Source organism: Copidosoma floridanum, unplaced genomic scaffold (genome assembly GCF_036245765.1).
Source record: "Copidosoma floridanum isolate Cflo_tuat_1 unplaced genomic scaffold, Cflo_Japanese_pri ptg000016l, whole genome shotgun sequence".
Lineage (NCBI taxonomy): Eukaryota > Metazoa > Arthropoda > Insecta > Hymenoptera > Encyrtidae > Copidosoma > Copidosoma floridanum.
This window is the reverse complement of record NW_028321893.1, coordinates 12839916-12866257: the sequence shown is the minus strand read 5'-3', so window position 1 is coordinate 12866257 and position 26342 is coordinate 12839916. Positions and strand designations below refer to the sequence as shown.

Below are 26342 nucleotides of genomic sequence, written 5' to 3'. Positions count from 1 at the left end.
GGGTCTTTGTTTGTGTGATTGTTACGATATGTCAATAAAAAAAACAAGATCATTCGCCAAAAATATATTTGACATCTCATATCATATACTTACTATTACTTAAAAATACCTAGCTCCGTTCTAAAAGTAAGAAAAGCGATTTTAACCAGCAATAATGTGTAAATTATAATGTGTAAAAATAATGTGTAAATTATAGTGAACTACTATTTAAATTAGTGACTTCAGTCGAGTGTCAGCTATTGTAACGGTAAAACGATATACTCATAATCGTAATAGGCTGCAACGAAGAATATTTTAGTTGATTTTTTTAAGTAAAAGACTCTTATCTACCGTACACTACTTAAGTACTTTTTAAGGTTAAATGAAACGATTTTTAATGATAAACAAAAGTGAGGCCATATTCCAGATGGCCAGGAAAATCAGCCAAAATCGCAGTGAACTTTTTAGACTTAGGCACCTCTGTCACTATAAATAGAGACAAAATTTGGTTTTTAAGGTATTTTTCGAGGTAAGTTGGACTATAATGTTAATAGTGTATGATATGTCCTTAGCCCTGAATGACCGTCGAAATTACATAGACTTTAGTAAAAATGTTTAGTTCAAACGGCCACCAGTCGTTGTACGTTACGAAAATATGCATTCTTTAGGAAAATTTTGAGGTTAAGTACAAAACTTAGGATAGATAAGGGTAAGGTTTTTTATGAAGCTATCATTATAAATAGTTGTCTCATTAGCATTATGGCAAATTTTATTTTTTCGTCAAAATGGCCCTTAGTTGCTATACGTTACAAGAGTGTGCGATCTAAAGCTATATTTTCAGAATAGGTACAAAATTTTACGTAGATAATTTTTTATTCATCTATAATTATGAATAGTGGTCTAATATGCTCTTCAACGAGTTAAATTCTTTCATTAGAATGACCCTGAGTTGCTGTATGCTACGATAATTTGTGTTTTAAAGATATATTTTGAAGTTAGGTTCAAATCGATGGGTCGATAAAATATACGTTTCTCAGGTATTTCTTGAGGTTAGCGAAAACTTAAGGGTAACTGGTAAATCATATTGCTACCGGTGTATTTGACCGTAAAAAATACATAAAAATGTTATCAAACTTTAAATTTCAAACAGCCAGAATCAAAGTAGAGTACGTAAAACTGTTATTCCACAGTAGTATCTGTTGTTTGCAGCCGCCATATTGGCAGCGTCATTTTGGATTCTTACAAAGTACTACTTGGCATTTAAAATAAAAGACCATTAGCTGAAAAATTCCTTAGTATGTCGTTAAAAAAAATCAAGAAATTTTTGACACTGAATGGAACACTGTAGTATATATAATAACATATGTAATAACATGTAATGTGAAACCTTATGAGTTAAAAATTTTACATCTATTCCTGGCACTTCTGAAGATAAAAATCTTCCTATTAAAAACATATTTTTTTCGAATTCATACAAGTGATTTAGTCGAATAATACGCTAAAAAAGCAAAAAAAATATAGTGATGCTTATGCCATAGAATAATCGTTGGTTCTAAAAGAACGTAAATTTGCAGTCTCTACCGTCTAATCTACGAAAAGGGCTATTTTTTTAAGTTGTAAAGTTTTAAAACTCTTAAAAAATGCATCATTAAAAAATTTGTGTCTCTTCTCTTACAACTTTATTACCAGAGTAACAAAGTCTAGAAGCTTAATCTCTACATTTTTTATCGCCATAAAAAAACAAATACATATTCTACCTATTAAAAAATTGAAGAGATAAGTGTGAGGGTTATTATAAAAAGCTGATCCCTATCTTAATAGATTCTTTATTTGTCGACTTTTAGACTGCTGCTTTAATTTTTATAGATGTTGTGCGGCAGTAAATTGACGCCTTAAATTGGATACATGAATTGCATTTGAAGTTTTCCTTCCCATTCACCCTTTTCCGACTTTTAGTATGGTTAAGACTTTTGTGAGCCCAAAATACTGTTTTCTGTCAACTTTTTTAAGTTGTAAAATATTTAGTGGCCAGGTAGTTTGACGTCCAATGGCCGTAAAAAGGAACGGTGAGCTCCTGAAGTAAACTCTTTCTTGGGTGAAGTTTTCAGCAAATGCTACTGCCTCTATACCTCAGGGTGATTTTCTCTGACCTGTTATTGTAGCACCAGACTGATAGGAAGGAAAACCACAGTGCTTTGAAGAGTTTAAGATAGTTATGAAGCTTTTTTCTAATGTCTTCTGGTATCACGCCAAAGACGTTGGGGTCTAAAGCACCATCTTTTTTGTAGACTCAGTTGTTTTGGTAATCTGAGGTGAAAGGATTTGTTCGTTATGCTTGACCGTTGAAGGCTGTCCGGTTTACTTAAGTTTTATTTATCTTTATAGCTGTTGTGTTAGCCCAGTGTATACCTTGGAGAGAATCAGTGGTTCCTTTCTAAATGCTTAGAGTCGAGAGGGTGATAAAGGGTCATCGGTCGCCGAAGATTCCAGCCTTGTGACGAACAACACTCGTGACGCCTGCCAGTGAACGACTGACTTGGTTTAACAGTGGCTGGCTTTATATAGTCTTTTAGTTGACGAATCATTGCCGAAAATGGTAGTAAAAACGTATTTGTTGGCAAGGTAGTTTAACGTTGGTTTGCCTTGAAAGAACCAAAAAAATTGATGGTTAAGTAGGAAACTTGAAAACTTTTAACGGCCTTGAAAAAGGCTAGTGGTGAAACTTACAGTTATTCCTTATTATTAATTTAAAGCTGGCTGCGTGTAGCTCAACTCTTACCCTCGGAGTCTCTGTGTATGGAGACCGTGCTGATTAAAGAATATCTTGTTTTCAAGTTTTTTCTCGGATAACCATCCGTTCATCGTTAGTCGGGAAAGTGGGCCTGGATAATACCTTCTCTCTGGGTATACCGACTTGGGACGACCACTGAAAAAGAGGCCGTTGTGGCTGTCTGAGCTCCTCAATGTTGTTTTCTTCTGCTTGCTATTATAGCAAAATTTGCTCTGATAGCTTCAGGATGGTTGGAAGAATAGCTATGAAATCCCCAACTGCTAGAGCAGATTGTGCTCTGACTAGACACGTCTCCTAGCATTTTGCTGGAGATATTAGCATGTAGAGCACCTTTTTATTGGTGGAACTTGTCAGTCTTGGTGGTTCAGGATGAAGTTTGACGCTTATCCACTAGAAAATAGTGTTTTCGGTAGCTGGGATACCTAGCTGCACGACTCCCAGTTCTATGATCCATGGACTGCCGATGATCAACTGTAGTGTCCGGTACTTTTCTCAGGGAAATAATAACCAGTCTTACCTAATTCTATTGCAGATAGCGTCGATTTTACTTCTTCGCTACCTAGGGGGTCCAACTGAGCTGAAGTAAAAAGTTAACATTTTTTTGTAAGACTTTAAGCTTATTTATCACTATTATTAATTTTTTTGAGGTAAAAACGACACTAAAACTATCTAGGAAGTGTCACGAATCAGTGTGCCAAATTTCAGCCAGATCGGTTGAGTAGTCTTTGCAAGTAGCGATTACAAGGGTTTAAGCGACTTTGCTTCATATATTGGTGAGATATCTTTCTATTTTAAATGATTATTTGTGTGGGCCATTGCGTGCAGACTGGTCTGTGAGTAAAGACTTAGACCTCTCCAATCTTACAGCCCTACCACACTTTCTATTTAACAATGTGAAATACCGTCGTTTTTTCCATTGTTTTGACTTAGTATATTTTTTTCTGTCCCAAAATCCCATGGTTCTTCAACAACCCCCTATGGACTTCTACCGTCTCTTTGCACACATTTTTTCGACCCCCCAGCTCACCCAAACTATTTTGATAAAAACTTATTGATACTCTACTAACGTCTACAGACCCCGACACACACACATTTTCTAGTGGATTACATTTTCTAATCCACTTTTTTTTTAAATACGATGTTACGATTTCTTTCACGCTTTTTTAAATTACATTTTTTATATTAAGTTTAGATACACATTTTTAAAATAAATTAAAATGTACATGTATGTATGTTAGCAAACATTACTCACTTGTAGTATATACTTGTCACATATCGAACGTATGTGGATGTCGTTAAGTAAGAATAACATGAAAATCATACTTGTATGTGCAATTAAAAAAATGTGATCTTATTAAACCATTTGGTGATTAAGGATTTTCCCTGAAATTAAGGTGGTTCTTTCATGAAATGATTATGAACAGGATGGCATGAAATCTTGAGAAATCATTTATTGAGTTACAATACACTACCCCTCAAAATTTCGGAGTAGGCTGACGAATATAAACACCAGAAAATGATAAATGAAAATTAAATTCTTAAGATGTGCTCTTATAAAAACTAAGCATTTTTTACTGGAAGTTATAGTCTAGCTATTTATTCACTGAACGTAATTAAGTAAAAAACTGACACAATAAAGCTTCTGCAATTCCAAATGTACTGCTATCTTGAAATTCATGTGTTCACGGACTTAATAAAAAAATATTAAAAGAAACACAGGCATACATTTTCGTTTCCTGTGTTGAAAGCATAGGCAAGCATCCACTACTGGTATTTTGAGGTGAAACGCGAATTTGAGATAATCATTCCTACGAACTCTTGTATCGTATACTATGATCTAAAATTTTCAGTACTTAATTTGCCTCAATAAACTGTGTTAACAAATAGTCATTGAAAATTTAAGCAGCATTAATAAATATCAACTTGACAGTCGCACCTTTGACTCGATAGTCATGAAAGAACGACGTTATTTCAGTTATGTTTGGGTCGGTTTAATTCTTTAAGGGTAAATTGCATGTGTGGTTAAACCACGGGTCCAGAGGTCCAGAAGGGTTTTGAGTGCATAACAGTTTAAGAAATTTTTGCGTTTCGTTTAATAGTTGATTTTATTGCGCCAATCAATTGGAGTGTTGTACAAGAAGCTTTGATATATTTTTAAGTCTTAAACTTGTATGATAATAAGATGTTTTTAAAACAATATCGTGTAATAATAAAGAAAAATACATTATTCGAGAACCCAAATTATAATTTACTTCGAAAAATTGTACATTATAAATTTATAAATTGTAAATGTTCATTACGTCGTTTTACATTTTCTCACCTTAAAAATCGTTTTCCACATTTTGTACAAGTTTGTATAATTTTACACATCCTGTGAATTATTATACGTCTATTTAAATGTGTTAATATCTTAAATTTTTTATCTCAATGTATGCATGTGATTGTTTTTTCTAAATTATACTCCCTTTAATGTCTAACGAAACTTTGCTTCAAAGAAAAAAGAACTTTATAAGTATCACAAAAGTATTATAATTTTTGATCTGTCTTTTCTGTTCTATTAAATTTTCAGGGTTCGAAAATTAGGTTTTGCAAATATTGCAAATGAATAAATCTTTGAAACTGAAACACAATTTTTTTTAACAAGTTGTATTCAAATAATTGTGTGAGTTCAATAATATATTTTAACCTCAACCGCATTGTGTGAACTTATATAAGTAAAAAATTCAATTTTTCAATTGATTATATCGATTCATTAAAATTTTTTGCATCAATTTTTATTTAATTTGCAAGTAACCTGAAAAAAAATCTTTGTAATATAAAAAACAGATAATGACGCTATTTTTCAAATTTAAATTTACAAAATTTGCAAATTTATAAGTTATGGATAATATTATAAATTATAGAACATTCATAAATGAATCAAAATTTTTATACTCTTAAAAGTTTTTTAAGCATTTCTCAATGTGGACAATTGGAATTATTGAAAATTTTCGAACCAAATGACATTTTGTATTTTAAATATATTTTCAGCTTCAATTTAAATGAAAATATTACTCGGATTTTTACATCTCGCAAGGACAGCATATAACTGTCCATGAGAAAATAAAGGTGTTCTAAAATATAATCCTACAGAATCGAAACTGTTACCTTGATATTTGTTGATAGTCATTGAAAAAGCTAATACAAAGAGAAATTGTTTTTCATACAAAATAGAAAGAAGTGATGATAAACTACTTGTACTTGATGTTATTTTTTGTGTACATCCTCTTTTGTCACCTGTAATTATTTCTACTTTTATGTTATATTCAAATAATTTTGTTATTTTTAACTTTGTACCATAACAAAGAGCATCGGAAATACTTTAGTTTCTTGTGAGCGTAATTTAGCATTAATTTTCAATTTTAATTCGTGTGGTAGAAGTCTTTTTCGGATGATATTTAAAAATACTATTGGGAAGTTTATGTTAATATTATCGTCTGTTTCATCAACTCCTTTATAAGTAGCATGGTCCATGCTATAGTAAGTTGTTTGTCCTTTCATGTTCCCTAAAATTTTATTTTTAAAAAAATAAGTGTTTTTTTTATAGGAAGTTTGTATTACATAATTTATTAAAGAACTATTAATGTTACTTAAAAATTATGAAACAAATACTGTTTGTTTTCCATTGTTAGGGTGTTTTTAAACAATCAATCTTTCCATTACCAATATCCAATAAAAACGATGAAAATTTTTTGTCTATTGATCTAGTAGTTGTTTTTAAATTCGAGGTTTAAAGTAGATACCAAATTTTTGAGTATTTAATAGTTTCTTTTATTATGTTTAGTTTATTACCATGTTTAACTACAAGTAGAATTTGAAAAAAATCACCTCCTAAAATAATTAATTTGTTTCTAAACAGTGTTAAAAAATCTCTTAGAGTTCTATCAACTATTTTTAAGGTTTTTTATGTATCACAGAAGCTACGTCCCAAATTATGATATCAATTTCACGTCATTTTTATTTATCAGATTCTTATTCTAATAAAGCACTTTGAATTAAATTCAAATCCAATTATGTAAAGGATCTGTGGCTTGTCATTCCTTTTAGTAATAAAATGGAAGCTATACCTGTACAAGCCATAGTTAAAATTTTTGTTTATTAAAATGAATTAATATACTAACGTTTTATAAAGAGCTTCGATGGCTAAGTAGTTTAAGTGCCAGCTCCTAGCCGGAGATAGTCTAGAGGTCGTGGGTTCAAATTCCGTCGAAAATTATCAAGATTTTTTCTTGGTCTTTTCCGATGGGATGAGTATCCAGGATGCCGAAACACCACTTATCCGAATTAAAATTAAAACGAATAGTGGATTTTTTCTGGTGATGTTTAGACCTCCAAGGGCTTTCTTTGTAAAGGAAACCCAACACCTGGCCAGCTCATCGGGTAAAGTCACTGTTGGTTATAAAAAGGTTGGTACAACAAGTAAGATGGTTTATTGAAAAAATATCTCTCCATTAAACTTGATAATAGCTGGGGTATGCTTGAGACAGTCGCTGCGCCTTGTAAATAGTACCCAGTAGAATAGATGACCAAGTCATCTGATGAGAACTTTGTAAGGGGTCTGCACAAAAAACTCGCATACTTGGAGAAATAGGATGGTAGTAAGAACAGAAAAAAGTCTAGAAAAGTATTGGGACATAAAATACGTTAAAACCCTGGAATGGGTATACAATGGAATCGTACTATTACTACTACTACTACAACTACTACTACCACTACTACTACTATCACTACCACCACTACCACTACTACCACTACCACTACTACCACTACTACTACTACCACTACCACTACTACCACTACCACTACTACCACTACTGCTACTACCACTACTTCTACTATCACTACTAATACCACTACTACTACCACTCCCGGCTGGGGTTTTCGCTAGTTTCTCCATACCGGGCGCTTCCCCGGGTGGCGAATAGGGGCATCCTCTTAAAATATGAGGTGTCGATGGGCAGCTGGGGTGGCTCTCTGTGGTGGTGGTCGGGGGCGTGGATCGAGTATAGGCACTAACGACACCGAGGACAGCAATGTGTCAGTATTTAGCAACCAGACCCGGGAAAAGCTTGCCTTTTTAGAAGGAAGCGTCGCTATGCTCAGAGTAAAGCGCCAGCAAGTTGCTGATAAAGTCCAATCAGCAACAGAAGACATTACACAGACGCTACAAATAATTAACGATAAGTACGGCAACACAGCGAACGCTGTCAAAAATGGGCTCAAAGTCGCGCTTAAGCATCTTCAAGAGGCAGAGGTGCTGAGAAAAGGCTGTCTTACTGAAGAAGATGTGTATACCTACGCTTGGAAGTCGTCATTTGAATCCCTGCAGTGGAGGGAACAAAGGCGAGATAATTTTCGACGGCATGTACAGAAAAAAAACCTGTATAATGCCCTAAAAGAAATAGAACGAATTAAAAGAAACAAGAGCCCATCGGACAGCCCTGAGAAACGCCAGCAGACTATGTCTTCAAAGAAAAAAAAAACAGGCAGTCGAAAACAAGAAGAAATTCCCCCGAATGACAAAACAAGCCAGAAAAAAAAAAGTGGACGCCACAACAACAGTAGTAGTAAAGATGGCTGAAGGACAGACCTTGTGCTGAAGACGATGAAGGCGAACTTTGACCCCGATAAGGCTAACGTGGCAGTCCAAAGTGTTGTCACTACAAAAAAAGGAGACATACTTATTAAGGCTAAAGGTGTAGAGAATGCTATTGCATTCTCTCTGCAAATTGAAAAGTCGGTAGCCAGACAGGGTATTGTCAAAATGAGCCAGAAAAAAGTGACACTAGAGGTTCGAGACCTCGATGCTATTGTAGAGGGAGATTAGGTAAAAGAGGCTTTAGCTAAGACTTTTGGACTTGAAGGATAGGAGCCAAAAGTAGCTCTTTTAAAACCAAATGCCAGAGGACAGAGGCTGGCGTTGATCAAGGTGGTCGAAACAACTGCCAGACAAGCAGAGGAGGAAAGCAGGTTACGAGTTGGCTTTGTAAGCTGCCGAATCCGAAGAAGAATTGAAGTATTAAGATGTTACAAATGCCTGGGATATGGAGATGTCTCAGGCAGCGGTAAAGGAGAAAACAGATCCCAACTTGGCTTCCGGTGTGGAAGCTCAAATCACCGGAAGAAAGAGTATCCAGGCCCAGCACGGTGCTTCCTTCGCTCAACATTGGACAACAAGCACAAAGCAGACAGTGGGAGCTGCTCTTCATTTATAAGAGCGCTAGAAGAGGCCAGGGAAAAGGCTCAATTAGGACAAAAATAAGGCAAAGGGGCCTTGAGTTTGAAGGCAGGCTAATGTGGACCCACGCTGCGCTGGGTACTTTTACCTATCAGCAAGGGAAAACATCAAGCTTATAGTGGCGCTTGCTAGGTCAGCAGCCTACTATGGAGCGCTAGACAGGGTGCTGGTCCTTAGGGAACCCGAGTCCTTTTCAGGACTCGAGAGGATTGGCACCTCTAGCAAATGGTGGCAAGTTAGCTCGTTAATGCTGTGAGACGCGATGGTCTCCCTGGTGGCTCCACCCGTAAGTAATGCTAACGCGGTTCTGGGGTGGAACAAAAGCCACGCAGCATGGGGGGGTTTAGTGGGTATGTATTTAGAAGTATTGCCATTCGTCTACTCAAAAAAAGTTTATTGCGATTTGAAAATGGAGATTCCAGAAGGTTATTTTTGTCATATTTTGCTTTTTTACTTTTAAAAAGAGAAAAATGCAATGTAGGCTAAACAAAAATTGGATAGTGCTTATGGTGATAAGTGCTTAAGTGAACGTCAGTGTCAGAATTGGTTTATTCGTTTTTGTTCGGGAAATTTTGATGTTCCAGATAAACCTCGCCTTGGTTGGTCAACCGTTAAAAAGTTGATGGAATTCTTCAAAAAATCAAGGTAGACTGACACATTTATCTCATGACATAGCTGTAGAACTAAAAACCGTCCATAAAACAGTTTTAAGACATTTACATACGGTTGAGTATAAAAAAAATCTTGATACTTGGGTTCCACATGAATTAACAGGGAAAAATTTAATGGACTGAGTTTTCATTTGTGAATCGCTGCATAAACGAAATAAACTCAAGCCATTTTTTAAATGAGTGATTAAAACTGATAAGAAATGGATTATGTACGACACTCATTTGCAAAAAATATGGTGGTCGAAGCCCGGAGAAGCTTTACAGATGGTCGAAAAGCCTGTATTAATGTGAAGGAAGGTTATGCTGAATGTTTGGTGGGACTGGAAAGGAATCCTTCATCATGAGCTGCTCGAACCTGGTCAAACAATGAACTCGACTCTGTACTGTCAACAGCTTATGCGATTGCAGTAGGTAATGAAAAAAACGGCTCTAGTGACTAAGAAAAAATTTGGAGAGCTTAATTGGAAAATTTTAATGCATCCATCGTATAGCCGTAATTTTGCCTCGTCCAACTACCATTTGTTTCAGTATCTGCAGAACTTTCTTAGTGGTCTTAAGTTGGCTTCAAAAGAGGCTTGCAAAAATTCCTTGATTCCGTTTTTTGTCCAGAAATCTAAAAAGTTTTACAGTGATGGAATTATGGTTCTACCAAGAAAGTGGCAAAAGGTAATCGATTCAAACAGTATGTTGCATCTTCCCTTTCCCCACATAGCCCTCACTGCCCCTGTGCAGAATTTTTCATGACTTTTATCTGGTTGTTTCTTCAGTTACAATGTTTACTAGACTTGAAAAAAAAAAAATTGCATTATTAAGAGGTAAAAAAAAGTTTGCATGTTTCACAAAAACTTGGTTGTAAAAGTTATAAGGTAAAATGTAAGTAATGATATTGTTTTTTTTTTGTTGGTAAAAAAAGTTATTCGTCTTAGTTATCTAATAATTGAGTTTATAGTTCCAGCTTATTTCAATGATTGTGGTTCAAAATTCTTTGGTTGATAGAACAAATTATTAAATATTTAATTACTTGCGTAATAAATACTACTAACTATTATTTGTAAAACATAACTAATTATGATACTACGTCTATTACAACATTTATAAGGTTAATCAACTAACGTATCAAGTGCAATCTAATTAAAATGTTTTAAATGTAAGAGGTTGATAAATATAGAATAAAATGAGTATATGTATATTATATGAGAATATGTAGTGAAATCTGATATTGAAAGAAAATGATACGTATATTTCAGCTCGTTGTTCATGAAAAAAAAAAAAAAAAAAAAAAAAAAACAATTTGACAAATTTTTTAAAATGCATTAGCCTTTCTAAATACAAGTACTGATTTATTACTCATAGAAATAAATACATATTGAAAAATAATTAGACAAATTTACTTAGATTAGTATTCTCAGTGTGGTAAATGTTAAACAATAATAAAAAAATCAACGACATTCCATGGTAAACAAAAAAAGAACAATAAATATTCACATCAAGATGTTTATTATTCGTAAATTATCATTTGAAAAACAAACATATTTCCATCGACATCCATGGAAATAATAGAGTAACATTATTGTACTACCATTAATTTTTTTTTCCTTCCTTGGGAGTTTCCTACGCCAATTAGAAAAAACATTAAAAACAGAGACCAACGGGAATTTTAAAAAACTTTAATGCCTGCGAGTTGACTCGTAACTGATGTACTGTGACCAATCAGGAGTCACGCACATGCATGTTTGCCTATGCTAGTCTGAAATGATAAGCTAATAAAATACTTTTTTTAGTAAAAGTAAATAAAATAAACTTGAGAAATCAATTGATACAAAAGTTTAGCTAACAATGACTAAACTGATAAATAATGATAAAGAATTAAAACTTATAGACTAAGATGAAATATAAATATAGTAAAATGAAATAGCCAAATTAAACCCATACATGCTTCATTTACGAAACCTGCAGTAAACAACATACATACCCTATATTATATAGTTCTATGGACAGAAGTGACTCAGCTCCCCCTACTCTCCTCTACTCCTCCCCAGCTTTCCCTCAACTCACATAGTTATTCGCTTGTTTTCACATTATTTTGGATACAATTGTATTTAAGCAAGCTGCCCCCAATCCCCCCACTCCCCCTCATCTTCCCATTCGTGTAATCTCTTTCTGATCTATCTCTAGTGTATCCAAAAATGAATTTTTGTGGTTTATGGGGAGTTCAATTAAACACAATTTTAATAATGATATTATTTAATTTTTAATCAAAACAATCAAGCTTTAGATCAAGAATTATATGTGTATGTAATATGTACATACAATTTATTTCAAAATTGTCACTTCTGGACATTCATCACACATAGAATTACAGAAAGATACATTTATAAGGAAGGCTCCTCTCGCCTCTCTGAAGATCTTATCTACTCTGCTAACTGTAATAAATGTTCTTAAGTGAAAAAGTTATGTTAGTCCCAAATAAAAGATTATTAAATAATAAAACAGAATAAAAATCAATTAATGTATTAATAGAACTGTGTATGAATAAACGATCATTAGAAAAAACAATAAAATTTTTTGGAAATCAAAGAATAAAATTGTATTAACAGTCATCTACTTATTTATACAAAAAGTCACAAAAGATTAAAAATGAGGTCAATATTTACTAATAGGTTACTCAGCAAGTGTGCAGAAGATTGCTGGTTCGATTTTCGAGGAAAGTATTTTAATTTATTTTATTTTTACTTATTTATTATTATTATTATTTTTTATTTTTCTTGAAAATTACTTATAGAATAAAGCATTAAAATTTGAAAACGTTCTTTCTTCGCATATGTGCTTTGGTGGTGTGGTGGATTGCAGTGGAGTCAGCGAGATTAAATAAAAAATTTATTTCCGTAACACATTTTCTTACAGTTACTAATCTGAAATGGTTGGTTAATAAAATCTGAAATTTCTATTTTACGTATGTTTCCATTGTATTAAATTGAAAGAAGAGTCTTCCAAGTGAAAGTAGTAGGTGGTCGGCGCGTAGAGTGCAAAGGGGATAGAGCTCTACTAGTACATACATATATGGATGATTCTACCGTTACTTGCTCAGATCATGTCCGGTACTCGTACCCGCGTGTCGTAATGAAATCTACGTTTAAAAACGTTAAATCGTGTTAAATGTTGTCGGCTTTACTTGACATATTGTCTTATATCGATTTATTGACCTCTTCATTGAGATAATCAATCATTTAGGAACAAATCTTTACGACATTAGTGTCAGAAGTTGTTACCTCTCGAATAGCCAAGCTTTTTTTTTGCGTATTTTACGCATACAAACAGTTTATTCCATTCCAACTCCTATGGAACAACCACTTAGTGTGCGTGTGCTGGTACGCAAACTACAGTTTCTTATTGCATTTAAGGCTAATTAATAAAATACGGGGGGACAAGTCATTGTAATACGTCTATGAGTCGTACGATCACTAAAAGCTTTGAAAATTCCATTCCGAACTTTTCCATTCTGACCCTACCTAACCTTATGGTAGCTTGGGCGATTTTTATCGGCTTGATAAAAACCTTTGAAGTTCTGAAGTTGTATAAATAAAGTATGCCAAATTCATTTGCGATAAGAAAATACTGGGGTCAACTTACTTATTTTTTCGCAAATCGCTACTGAAAATTTACCACTTTAACACCTACTCTCGTGAACACTGGTCTCAAAATCTGCTATATCTTTGGAAATCCTTAATTAACTTACTAAATTTAAAACAGTTTTTGTATGTTTTCACACGAATTTACAACAAATCTATTAATTTCTTAAAAATATAGGGTCAACGACTTAACTTAACAAGAAATCAGAAGAAAAGTATGAAATATTAATCTGGCTTGCCTTACAACATCTTCCAATTTTCACAATTATAATGTCATGGTATTTTTCTGGCAATTTCTTGATCTTGTACTCTGGTTTTATTAGAATAAATATAGTTATTAAAAAATTTACCGTCGAAAATCGTTGATTTTTGAGGGGCCCTTATGGCACCCTACCCTAGGTACGGCCCTATCCGCCCAAGCCACCTGAAAGTGTCGTTTTTTTTTTTGTTTTAGAGCAATGAGTATGGCTAAGAAGCCAAATTTTTTTTTCATTATTGTTGGGCTAAAAAACGAGACACGTATCTCGGAGTTTCGTCCAATTAGCCTATTTTCGCTACATAAGTGCAAAAACGGCAGTACTGCTTTCAACGTTGACAGCAAAGTGGTGCACTCTATCTGGGCTTAAATGTAAGCAAAAACATAGTCCTAATGATTAAAATAAAAATCTTTGAATTTTGTGCCCCCAATGAAAAGTTAACGTGATTTTTTCTAAAATAGTGAATTTAGGCCAAAATCACATTATTAGCGATCTTTACGCTCTCATTGAAATAGCTGGAACTTTTGAATAGAGGCACTAAATGGAACAAATTTTTTTTTTACAGATAGGTCTTAATTCCAGCTTTCATTTGAACCCAATAACAACACTTGAATTGTTGAAGGAGCTTAGCTACACGTGTTATAAAGAGATACGATTTTTCAAAAATCGATGAAACCTAACTTTTATAAAATTTCTTATAACTTTTGACCATCAAATTTAGTAGTTGCATCGCTTTGGATATTTGTTACTGATGTTGTGTACAGTAGAAGTACTATGAAAAAAGTTTTTTTTTAACCAACCTCTTCATATAAAGTTGTTAACTATGTTAAATTTAGCAGAGAAATATTATTAAACTCTTAAAAAACTATCTGATTTTTACTATTTATTGTTGCAGGTGCATGATTCACCGAATCAATTCCTTCTATTGAAATAGTCTAATTTCATAATCTTATTAAATTTTGAAAATTTTTCAAATGTTAAGGAAAACGAGAAAGTCGAGCCAGCTATAGCCTTTTCTCCTCTTCCTGACTTAAAGACGTTGAGAGAGAGAAAGAGAGAGAGAGAGTCCTTACTACTGCCTCCAAGACAGGTAACAGAATTTCGAAATCCCTAGGGCATGGTAAACCGGCTTTCTTTCCGGTGATTACCAGTAAGGAATAAGCTGTCCCCAAAGGCTACTAATATTTTAAATTGTTTTAGAAACCAAGCAATTAATAACAATTGCCAATTAATAGCAATTTCTATATCTACAGATAGTTACAATTAAGAAAAGCCGACGGCTTGGAGCAGCCACCACCTTACTTTTTTGCAACCATTATCATTATCGTCATTATAGCAACATTATTTTAACTAAATTTATCATCCTTATTTTTACTTTTTTTATTGTTATTATTATTATAATTATAACTATTATAGCAATAGCCACAGCAATTACTAGTTAGGAAACCCAGTTCGTTATTGCTAACTAGTACATTGCATATACCGACCGTTTATTCAATCAACCATTTAACCGAAATATCAAGTGATTTTTATCTTTCTTTTTGCAATAGACTTAATGTCATAAACAAACAATGTCTAGTATCAATAACGATTAATATTATTTTAGTTTAATGTAAATATTGATTTCCTGCTGAAACTACGTAAAATCTGAATGTAGAAGAGAAAAGCAGAGCATAAGTAACTCAATGATCTTCCCTCCCTTTGACGCTTGTAGGAGAGCAAGCCTATGATATGGGAAGTGTCAATTTTTTAGTGGCTAAACTAGAGCAGCTGTAGCTAATTAGATCATCGGCTATTGTCTTTTCCTTAAAGTTCTCTCCTGGTAAGCTTTTCCTGCTACCGCGACCTGCTACTCCTAATAAAAGGGCTTGGAGACTCTGAAAAAGGCCAATATTAATTTAAGGACGGCTGACCTGCTAGATACAGTCCGTCTCAGCTACCTCACAGTCTTTCACGAGTGAGTTTTATTTTGCCCTAAACAGAATGTACTGCTAGTTCCTCTCTTATACGGCCGTAAAATTTCAAGTAAAAGTAAATTTGTTTATGCAATTTTAACTTTCTAGCTTTTCCTTTTCCTTGTTACGGACGTGGACATAAACTCTAGAGCATACGCCACTACTCGAGACGGTAGTGAAAGCCTCTTGATCGCAAATCTAAACATACTTTATTTTCTTCCTAAACACTATAGTATACACCGCGGATATTTTCGAGATATTTTCTCCACCTCTTCTCTTTATACTTAAAGTGCACGTATTGGCATCTAAGACCTACTTATGTCCGTTACAGTAATGGGGAACTCTAGATGCGTCGCGAGTTGTTAAATATAATTTTTGAGTGTGCACCACTTCTCATCATGACAGTGTTAAACTTTAAGCCACTCTGAACAGTTAAAAACCTTTCACCCCCACTCAAAGGTATTTATGCTCCTTCGCTTCGATTGGTAAGGGCAGCAACGACTTCAAGTTTAGAATACTTTGCCACGAGCTCTTCATGGTTGCTTAGACCCATGACTTATCTACGTACCTTATGTACATCCTGGGTTATTAAGCGCAAGCTTAGACCCAAAGAATATGTTGTTCCGATGTAACAAAGAAACTGTATTTGTAAAAGAGAAAAATTTCATACACATCCATAGTTTACTTTAACTATTAGTTAAAAAAAAAAAATTTCAAAGTTTACCAGTTAATTCTTTTTTTTTCAATTACTAAAATTTGACAGCATTAGAAGAACTTTAGGTAGTTTAAGAAATGAATATGATGATTATAAGTCGTAAGTATAACGCTGTTAATTTATAAAGAATTTTGATCAAACATTATTCTGCAAATATGCTTAGTTTTTTTAATTTTCTGGAAAGTTTTTGTTTTACTATCTTCAGTTTATAATAATTAATTTTAGTGTTTGGTATTGAAGCAAATATAATAGTTTCTTTTATCATCACGTTTCGATTACTTCTTTTTAGAACGAAGAGTGTTCAATAAAATAGTACCTTTTAAAGTATAAATTTGTTTCCAAAGAAAATTTTCATATTATATAGATCATAAAAGGTCTTGTTTATTATCTCCAGAGGTTCTTGCAAAATAATACTGGCCTTGTCAAATATGATTAAGTCCACTACATATTTTTTTTTCTTCTGATTCTGGTTATTATAAAAAGATTTCACTATTCTTTAAATCTAAAGGTTAACAAAAATTTCTATAGCTAGTCACACTTTTTGGAAGTTTAACGGATGCAATGCCAGTCCAAGCCATAAATAATTTTTTTTTTCTTGAAAAGTAAAATAATAAGCTTATGTTTAATATAAAAAAATTTTGTTCAATCATCCAGGGCAGTGTATGATTTAAGATTTGTCATTTTAATTGGATATAGTTATAAAATACTTTTTTAGTCACTAGTTTAGTAAACAAACGTTATATAGAAAACTTATTTATAAAATATCATTTTTTAGTGTTCTTATGTTACTGTAAAGCATCTAGTTTTAGTATTGATGCATGAAATAAGTTAGAAAATTTATATCTTGGTTCAAAAGTTTTATTCATAGGAAGAAGTTTATGATTTTCGTTATTTATATCAAAATCTGTCACGAAATTTTTTTTATAACTTTCCAACTTTCATTGCATATGTAAATTTTTTTGAATAAAAAATAACATTATGGCACTAGCGTCTTTAAAAATATCATCCAATAAGCAATGTATAGTGTAAAGTTACATCCAGATGGCGCGTAGCGCCAGAACCAGCTAGTCTTGATTTATAGATGCATTAATATATCCTTGAGCCTCTGCGTTTGTGTGTCATGTGTGATACCTTTCATTCAGACTGTTGCCTGTTCACATTGTGATTTCGTGACTATGTCTATAGATGTGATAGAAATAGCTACGTATGAACAGAATAATAAAATTTTTACAGATATGCAAATACATTCGTCAGGACTAGCAGATTCTGGCGTCCTCTGGATCAAGATTCATGCCATACATACTATATTGAGAATTTATTCCTACTATGCCCACCGCAATACCATGTTATTGAAAGGTTTCGTAAATAATACTGTTACATATCCTCCAACTTTTGAATGATTTTTCTCGTTGTACTCAATGTCATTTAAATTTGAAAAAAAAAATTTATGGTTGTTAAGAAAGATAATTTTTATTTATTTTTTTTACAAATGTTGAAAACGAATTTTTAGTGTATCATTAAAAATATTATTTTACAAAATATTGAAGTATTATATTTGTATTATATTTTATGCAAGGTTTTTATTTAATTTAAGCAATGCTGTAAGTGTGTACGAAATAATTTACGCAAAATGCTCAATATTTTTACGGAAACCTAAATTTCAACCATTCATTGAAAACACAACATAATGAAGAAAATTGCTGAATATTTCAAGCATGAACAAGACAGTTAGTTGAAAATTGTAATATCCATATAAAAGAGAAAAACATGATAAAAGTTCAGAAATCATGTATACAAATAAGTAACAAAAATTAATTTATTACATTGAAACTATCATTTGAAATTGTAAACAAAGCAAGTTTCGTTTCACCTGTAAGTTCTAAATGTTAAAGTTTAGTTTGTTTCATTTTTCATGGAAATGCTAAAATCGTATGATACGATGAAGGTATTGTTATTCAAATACAACAATTTTTTATTTAATCATTATCTGGTAGTAGTAGATTTGTGCGCGAAGTGCGCTAGTGGATAAAGGCCCATTAGTATGTGTATACTTATACTTACATACTTTTTTAAATTATTTATCAAGCCCATATTTGGGGACAAAATTTAGGAGATAATTAGATCAAGGAGATAAATAAGATGACAGACGATTAAAACATAACATGATTTTCCATCTTTGTTACTATTTGTCATTAGTTGGAGACGCAATCATAAAATTTAGTGATTGACATAATGTATTCAATGACACAGCTATTTAAATAAAATCGTGTTACACAGCTACAGGAGTCTGATTGCGTGCATCGATATTCGAATAAGGTTCGAGACCAAGCTGTCAAGCCATAAAAACCACAACTTAAATCACCGTTCTAATATTTATACTGGATCGAACGTTAAACTTCACAGTATTATAAAGAGATAAGCTAAGATAAAAAAATGTAAGGTCTGAGATTAAAGTATGTATGAATATCAAGTGAAATTTACTAAATTGGTAAGTGATCATTTTAAATAATAAGGCAAAGTTACAGCTATCAGAATTCTAGGACGTTGAACTGTTAAATTTAATGAGTTATGGAAAAAGAAAAGGTAAAAATGTAGATAGGAAGTTAAAGTTTATGATTACCGTAAATATACCACCCGTCGTTTTATTGAGTTCCAACAAAGTTTGATGAGAGATTATATAGCATGTTCGTCCTGGACAAAATCCAACCGACGGTAGTCTGCTGAGCGGAAAGTGCATGTGGAAGCCATAGATGACGAAGACCTATGCGTAGGATGTGGGCATACTCTGCAGTATCTAGTAGCAGTTCAATCGGCTCACTAGATGGTGAATCCAGACGGTCGACTAGCTGCAGTTCGCGTAGATAAGGTCAGCTGTTAGCAGGCCGATGGATTCGAGGCTGATATGATGTGACTGCCTTAAGCAGTAGCATATCCACGTTAAAAGAGTAAGGTACGCATCGAGACTTAACGGTGATTCTACTCCAATAGGGCAGCTGTGGAATGAACAACTCTGATTTCATTGATCGATTAACAATTTCACTCATTAGTCCATTTTTTGGTAAAGACACTATTTGTCTAACATTTATTTTGTTCTACTTTTATCATATCACTAGTTGTATGAGATACTTGTACGATATCTACATGTGTTTATGTCAACACATACTTTTGGTAAAATTATTATTGGACAATGTTTTATTGATTATATACTCGGAAATAAGTAAGGGTCTCCTACACGTCTCCTTTAATATTTAGGATAAAGTTTGAGCTGCACCTTAAAAATGTGGTATGACTCTTTATATTTTTTCTTTATTTTGACCTAATAAAAAATGTGGCACTCTTAGTCCTTTATCTCTCCACTTACACTTCTGAACGGCCTTTCTCTGGCTCTCCTTAAGACAGGATTTGAGGATGCCTCAGTTTAGTACGGCTGGTACCTTAATGACTGTTAATGCTGGGAGTGCAGATGTTGTTGTAGTCACTTTGCACGATTTTTATATCATACCATATTTTGTTTGGCGATAGCCAACTGGGCTAAATGTTTATCTCCCATTAACTAGAGTCTTTAAATACCGACTGAGTTGTTTTTTTTTTTTTTTTTTTTTTTTTTTAAATTTTTGTCATTCAATGAGAATACAGGAATAGCGGTCAAGTTTTAACTGTTTTACCCGGCTAATACCATTATAAAAGATACTACCATTTGATTAAAAACACCGTACTCAGTTAAAGTTTTCATTTCCTTATCTTAAGGCCATAATTAATACAAAGAGAAAAAAAAAGTAAAGTACAATTTTGTAGAAATTTGACTGTAAATTCTGTAATAATTTTCAAGGAGCAAAGCCAAACTTGAACTACTTGACGATAGTTTTAACTGAAAAAGTCGAGTTACCTTGGTAATATCGTATTAGATGGGAAATGTCGATAAATTCAATTAATCGCATCTCAACTTATACTGTTTTGAGTGAGAACTTGCGTAAAAATAGATAACTTGTTCAATCAAGTAATCACGCTCAAGGTAGTGGTTTCACCTCAAATGTGACACAAAATTCCAAGTACATTATGTGACGTTAGTAAACTTTTTTTTTAATCCTTTTGTTATTTAGTCACTAACTTTATTTAACTCTTTAAGTTCTTGTTCATCATTCAGAAACTTTCAAATTGTATTCGAGGCTAAAACGATATTACCGATGTATATCTCAAATATAACAAAAACATTGTGGATCTTCGACGAATTATCAATTTTCCAAATTTTGGTGGGAGTGGGGCTGGTTTAAATTTTTTACCACCCTCAGGCCTCAGCTCTTAGTCTATTACTGTCATCTTCGCCAGAGATTAGTAGGGAGATTGCTGACTGCAGTGCTACGGAGTGTGCCAACTTTTTTCCACTGGTTCGAGCGCCCCGTCGTCCTGGCCAAGCGCCGAACCAAGGTGCATATTTTTTTTTGTTTGAGGAGCACGGGAGGGGTAAGCACCTAGGAGAAGAGTGGATTCGCGTAAAAATGTCCATATAGGCACATAGTTTGGAGACGCGTGAAAGGGGTATACTGAATGTGCGCCTACGAGGAGAGGAGTGAAAATGTCGGCTATATAGCTGTATAGCTGAGCTTACAGCCAAAGCAAGTGACGACACGAGTTTTTCTCTTTTGACTGCAACCGAGTATATGCTACATATATTTAACTGACTTGCACTCGCTTTTGCTTCAATGTTATCTATCAATCTCATTTAATTTAATCGTGAAAATAAATGCTGATAATTATATGCATAGACTTTTGATTTTAATAGATTATTTTTTAATTCTCCCGTACTTTTAATATTCTGTAATCCATTAATGTTTTTCAAAAATATACAGTTTTAACTATTTTTTAAGGTTGTCAGTACAGCTTTAATCACTTATTTATTAATTTTACACATCATAACTGCTGTGAACTGTAGGTCAAGCTCTGGAGGATATCTATGAACATATGTGACTTCGGAAGATTATCTTCGTGTCCTTCGGATAGCTAAGATGAAAAAGGCTTATGCCGATTCGCGGATTGTTTGCTATCTAGGCTTTGAATTCTCATTATGGCATTTTTTTTTTTTTTCTTTTTTAAATTTAATTTATAATTTGTTTTCATTTCTTTTATTCATCCTTTATTTAAAAATATATATGTGTTGCCAACATTTTTTTCGGATACATCAAAATAAATATTGTTACTTTAATACTTCTTGTAAGCAAGACCATTCCATAATTTTATAATACCAAAATAACTTTAAAGGATTTAAACATGATTCATATATTTTGAATCTTCTAAGAAATAATGAACATCCTATTTACGACTGAAAAAAGCTGAAGGCAAGAGTCTAAATTAAAGTACTATTATCAGCGCCTGTTTACTGCTATTAACTTAAAGCTGAAATTTTAATCAGATAAAAAATTTAATAAATAATATACAAATAAGTTTTGTAAAAATTTTAAAATTGTTTGCAAATCTTTAAAAAGGTGTTATACTACTATTTAATTTTAGGCTGCTAGAAGAATGATTATGAAGGAAACAGTTCGATAAATAAGTAATTAAAATTATTTGGCAAGATCCTGAGACATAATATTTTTCAAAATACCGTAGTATTTTATTTAAAAAAAATTATTAATTACCTTGAATGAGGATTATAATAAAGCAAACGAGTCTGGGTCTATTTTTGCTCGCAAGAGTTTCCATTAAGGCTTAAAATAGTACCAATAAATACATTTGTAGTGCAAAATCTTTAAAAAATTTACAGTTTTCTTAAAAAGTCAACTAATTATTTATTCTAGTTTTCCATGATTTTCTTAAAATCATGAAGTATTTAAACTAGTTTCCTGTATTAATGTGCTTACTATTTTATAATAAATTAATTAAGCTATAATTCTCGAAAATTATTAAATAGAACTATTAAAAAGCATTTTAAAGATTTCAAAGTTAAGCTTCTCGTCGTGTGAGTTCCGTGAGCTTTTTAATAAAAGCAACCAGTGTTGTATGGCTAAAGGTGCTTTTTGTGGTCTATCTTTCCAGCTACAAACAATCAGATAAAGTTATGTAGAACATTGTGTGTTGTATAAAATTTAAAATTGATGAACCAATTGCGAGGATTAAAAGTAGGATTCAAATTTTAAAGTTGTAACATTTTTTATAGGAATTCATCCATAAAAATATGTATACAGTGTCACCTTCAATAAAGAGAAAAAAAATTTTTGTTAACTGAATATGATTTAAGCGCTGTAAAAAGATTTTGGTAACTATTTCTGTAACATTACAATAACAATTTATTGTAGTTAAAAATGTCAACTGTTTATACATAATATGACTTTTTTTCAGTCCATACTCCGAGTTACAAGTGGTTAAAACTTGTATGCATTGAATAAAAAAAAGCTTTATTCAGTGTCTGTAAGACTTTAATCTTAAAGACGCACTATTTATACAGACTAAAGAATCTGCTTTACAGTTTGAACATGTATGTAGTGCAAATTTTGTCAATTTAATAACCATAAGGTATTAATAAGTCATGTAAGTATAAGCCAAAATATATAATATATGTATATGGATAAATATTTACGTATAATTGGATGTAAGTTGTACTATACTGGTAGAAATAATATTTGATGTAATCGTACTAAAAGTACGGGTTTTATTTTACCTCCGGCTTTTTTCTGTCATAAATAGGATGTTCATAATTAGGAGATTCAAAATGCACAAATTATGTTTAAATCCTTAAATGTTTTTTTAGTTATATAAAATTACGGAATGGCCTTGCTAACAAGAAGTATTAAAGTAACAATATTTATTTTGATGTATCCGAAAAAAAATTTTGACGACACATAAATTGTTAAACGAAAGATAAATAAAAGAAATTAAAACAAATTATAAATTAAATTAAAAAAAAAAAAAAATATGCCATAATGAGAACTCGAAGCCTAGATTGCAAACGATCCACGAATCGGCATAAGCCTTATTGATCTTAGCTATCCGAAGGATACGAGGATAATCTTTCGAAGTCACATTTGTTCATCCTCCACAGCTTGACCTACAGTTCACAGCAGTAATGATGTGTAAAATTAATAAATTAGTAATTAAAGCTGTACTATGCACCTATATGGACATTTTTACGCGAATCCACTCTTCTCCTGGGTGCTTACCCCTCCCGTGCTCCTCAAACAAAAAAAAATATGCGCCTTGGTTCGGCGCTTGGCAAGGATGACAGGGTGCTCGAATCCGTGAAAAAAAGTGGGCACACTCCGTAGCACTGCAGTCAGCAATCTCCCTACTAATCTCTGTCTTCGCTCACCCATGGTCATTGAGACTTCAATCCCATTGAGCGTAATAGAGCTGTGAAACAGACTCCATGCAATAGAAAAAGCCAATCAGAGCTATTGTACACCTGTCTTCTTTACTGTTACAGGTTCTGTCTATTTCAAGGAGTTTATTATGCAGATTTATCACGCGCCATAAGCTTTTTTACTTTGTCATAAATCAGATACTAGTTTACTACTCAATAGAATTTTATAGAAATTTGACTATTGATATTACAGTTTTTGAGGATAAAAGGCAATTTAGGGAGATTTGTTTAGCGATTCATTGATAACACGTATTATATGTTAAATAATAACGAAAGCAGTTGAAATCAAACTTTTATTCTATGTACATTTAAAAAATCACAAATGATACTTTAAAGTTGCAAAAAACTGTTCCAGCAATTCTTGAATGAAACTTGTAAATGTACATATGCTTCAGATATAAGCACTTACAGTAAGTATTTTTGATGATCTGCGTTATGTAAGCATAACTGCAATACATGTGAAAACCGATAGCTTTTTGTGTATATTTAATACATATTAGCTGTTATTTACTGGGTACTTGTGTGAGTTTGCCTGTATTTACTTGTTGAAATTTTCGTAAGGATAAGTCTGATCTTAAACAGTTACGTTTACTTTTTATTTACGGAATCCATTAATTGAAAGGATTAGAACACTTGAGACACATATTATGGATTACGTCCCATGGAAATTTTTTTTTTTTTAACTTTTACACGTAAAACCCTTAAAGGTAGGGAGGGCCGAAAGATATGTTTGGCATCTTAGTTCATAGCATGTCTTATATTTTTTTAATAAAATGAAATAATTATGTAATTCTTAGGTTAAAACACATAATAATAATTATTATTATTTACAGGTATCCAAGAAGCAAATGAACCGATTCGAACGACATATGAAAAATTTTTTAGACAGCAAGAGAATGAGATCAGCACGCAGAGCAGTAGATATATCTATTGAAGGGCGTAAAATGTCGCTATAATTTAAGCCTACTGATTCAACATCAGTCAGCTGTTGTATTATTAATGTACTGATTTGCTCATTTTTTGCATATTCTATAACAAATAGTTAAAAAGTTACTAATGTTACAAGCAAATTGGAAGACTGTAGTATACGTTTTACAACAAATCAAATTTAGGTTTTGACAAAGACATAAAAATATCTAAATATATCTTCGGTAATGAAGCGTAACAATAATGGTACTATATTATCTTCTTATGTACGTTAGTGATTAAATTTTTTACCCTCTCGTATTATTTATATGACTGATTTTTGTTGTCCTCATTATAGTGCAACTTTTTTTTAGTTTTACACCAATTAAAAATTGATTTTTTCAGCTAAAGCAATGTTTTTATTAGATTTCTTTCTATTAAAAAAAAAGGAGTGCAAAAACAAGCCTTTCGACACTTTTCATTTGTACTTGATTTCTTGTAAAATTAAATAATACTGTTCATCAGCTCTGAAATCTTATTCGTTTACACCAAAAACAGTATTCATACACATGCACGTAGTTATTTAAATTTTTTCAAACTTGTGTATCTGCTCTTACATTCTTTAAATTAAATAGTTTTTCGAGGATAACTCAAGTAATCTGTTATACTAGCTCAATTGAATATATTTTGTACAAAATTTTTTTCAATAAGTATTTTTAAAGATCGTTATTTGTATCCAATACTGCTATGACATTTTTTTGCTGCAATAAATTGCCTTTAGATTTATTGCATGCTTATTAAATATTATTGTATTTTATTCTTAGAGATTTTAATTATACTACTATCCCTTCCCTATTTGCTCTTTTTTATATTAGCGCTTTTGCATCAAATATGCAATTCAGTATTTTTTTCAATTCCTCTTTAATATTTATTCGGACATTGCGTATCACTCTAACAATAATACTATTTTTTCTGCGCTTTCTTTCTTTTATTGACTAATATTAGAGTTCACAATGACTCGAAGCTTTTAGCCAACGTGTTTCATTTAGATCATGTACATGATTTTTTCGCACTGTAAACTCTTCTCTATTATAAGTTTTCGTTGTTTGATCTTTTTCGATCATTATTACATCGTTTGTTTCATGTTAAATCTTGCTACTACTAACATTAATTAATTTCTCCACATTCTATAGATAATTGTTTCCTAGTTTCTTTGACTCATATTAAACATTCACCAAGTCTACTTTTTTTGTAAGTTTCTCCCTATGACTATCTGAATTTTCTAGCTGCTTGTCTGCCTTGTGAAGTTTCTCTATTAAATTTATATTTTCCTAAACTTATTACTGCAAGAAGCGTCATCTTTATGAGGTCGTCTTCTATATCTCCATATACCTTCCCTTCCTACACCTCACATCTTCTGAGTTTCTTATCTCTTGTGCTTTTAACAGTCCGTATCATCACCCGTTCCGTTCCCAGTGCTAGTGCCCTTTTGTATCTATCTCTCTTATTTGTATGGAGGGTTACTTTTATGCTACAGGTTCCTTCTGCATCTCTCACATTATTAGAACTTATTCTTTGGTAATCTATTTGCTCCCCTAGTCTCTCAATCACCTTATTTTCTTAGATACGCTATTTATTTCTGGTTTGTGGTACTGTATTCTTAGGTTTCTCTCTTTTTCCTTGTGTTTCCTATTGTTTGTTTTCTGTATCCTCTGTCTTCAACACCTTAAATTTTTGACTCTTATATAACTTCCTTTTCCCGACACTAACTTAAATTTGAAACTTTAACTTTAAATTTGAATTTTCTCTGG

At 32.5% G+C, this 26342-nt stretch overlaps 1 protein-coding gene across 1 annotated transcript in view; it reads left to right on the top strand.

Annotated features, from left to right (window-relative positions):
- The window catches only part of LOC106639267 (protein IWS1 homolog A), a 244301-nt gene extending 218984 nt beyond the window's left edge, over positions 1 to 25317 (top strand). Inside the window, exon 6 of the mRNA XM_089592370.1 lies at positions 24459 to 25317. Within this exon, the coding sequence (XP_089448496.1) occupies positions 24459 to 24581 (123 nt within the window). The 3' untranslated portion in view covers positions 24582 to 25317. The remainder of the gene's footprint in view (positions 1 to 24458) is intronic.
- The last annotated feature ends 1025 nt before the right edge of the window (positions 25318 to 26342 follow it).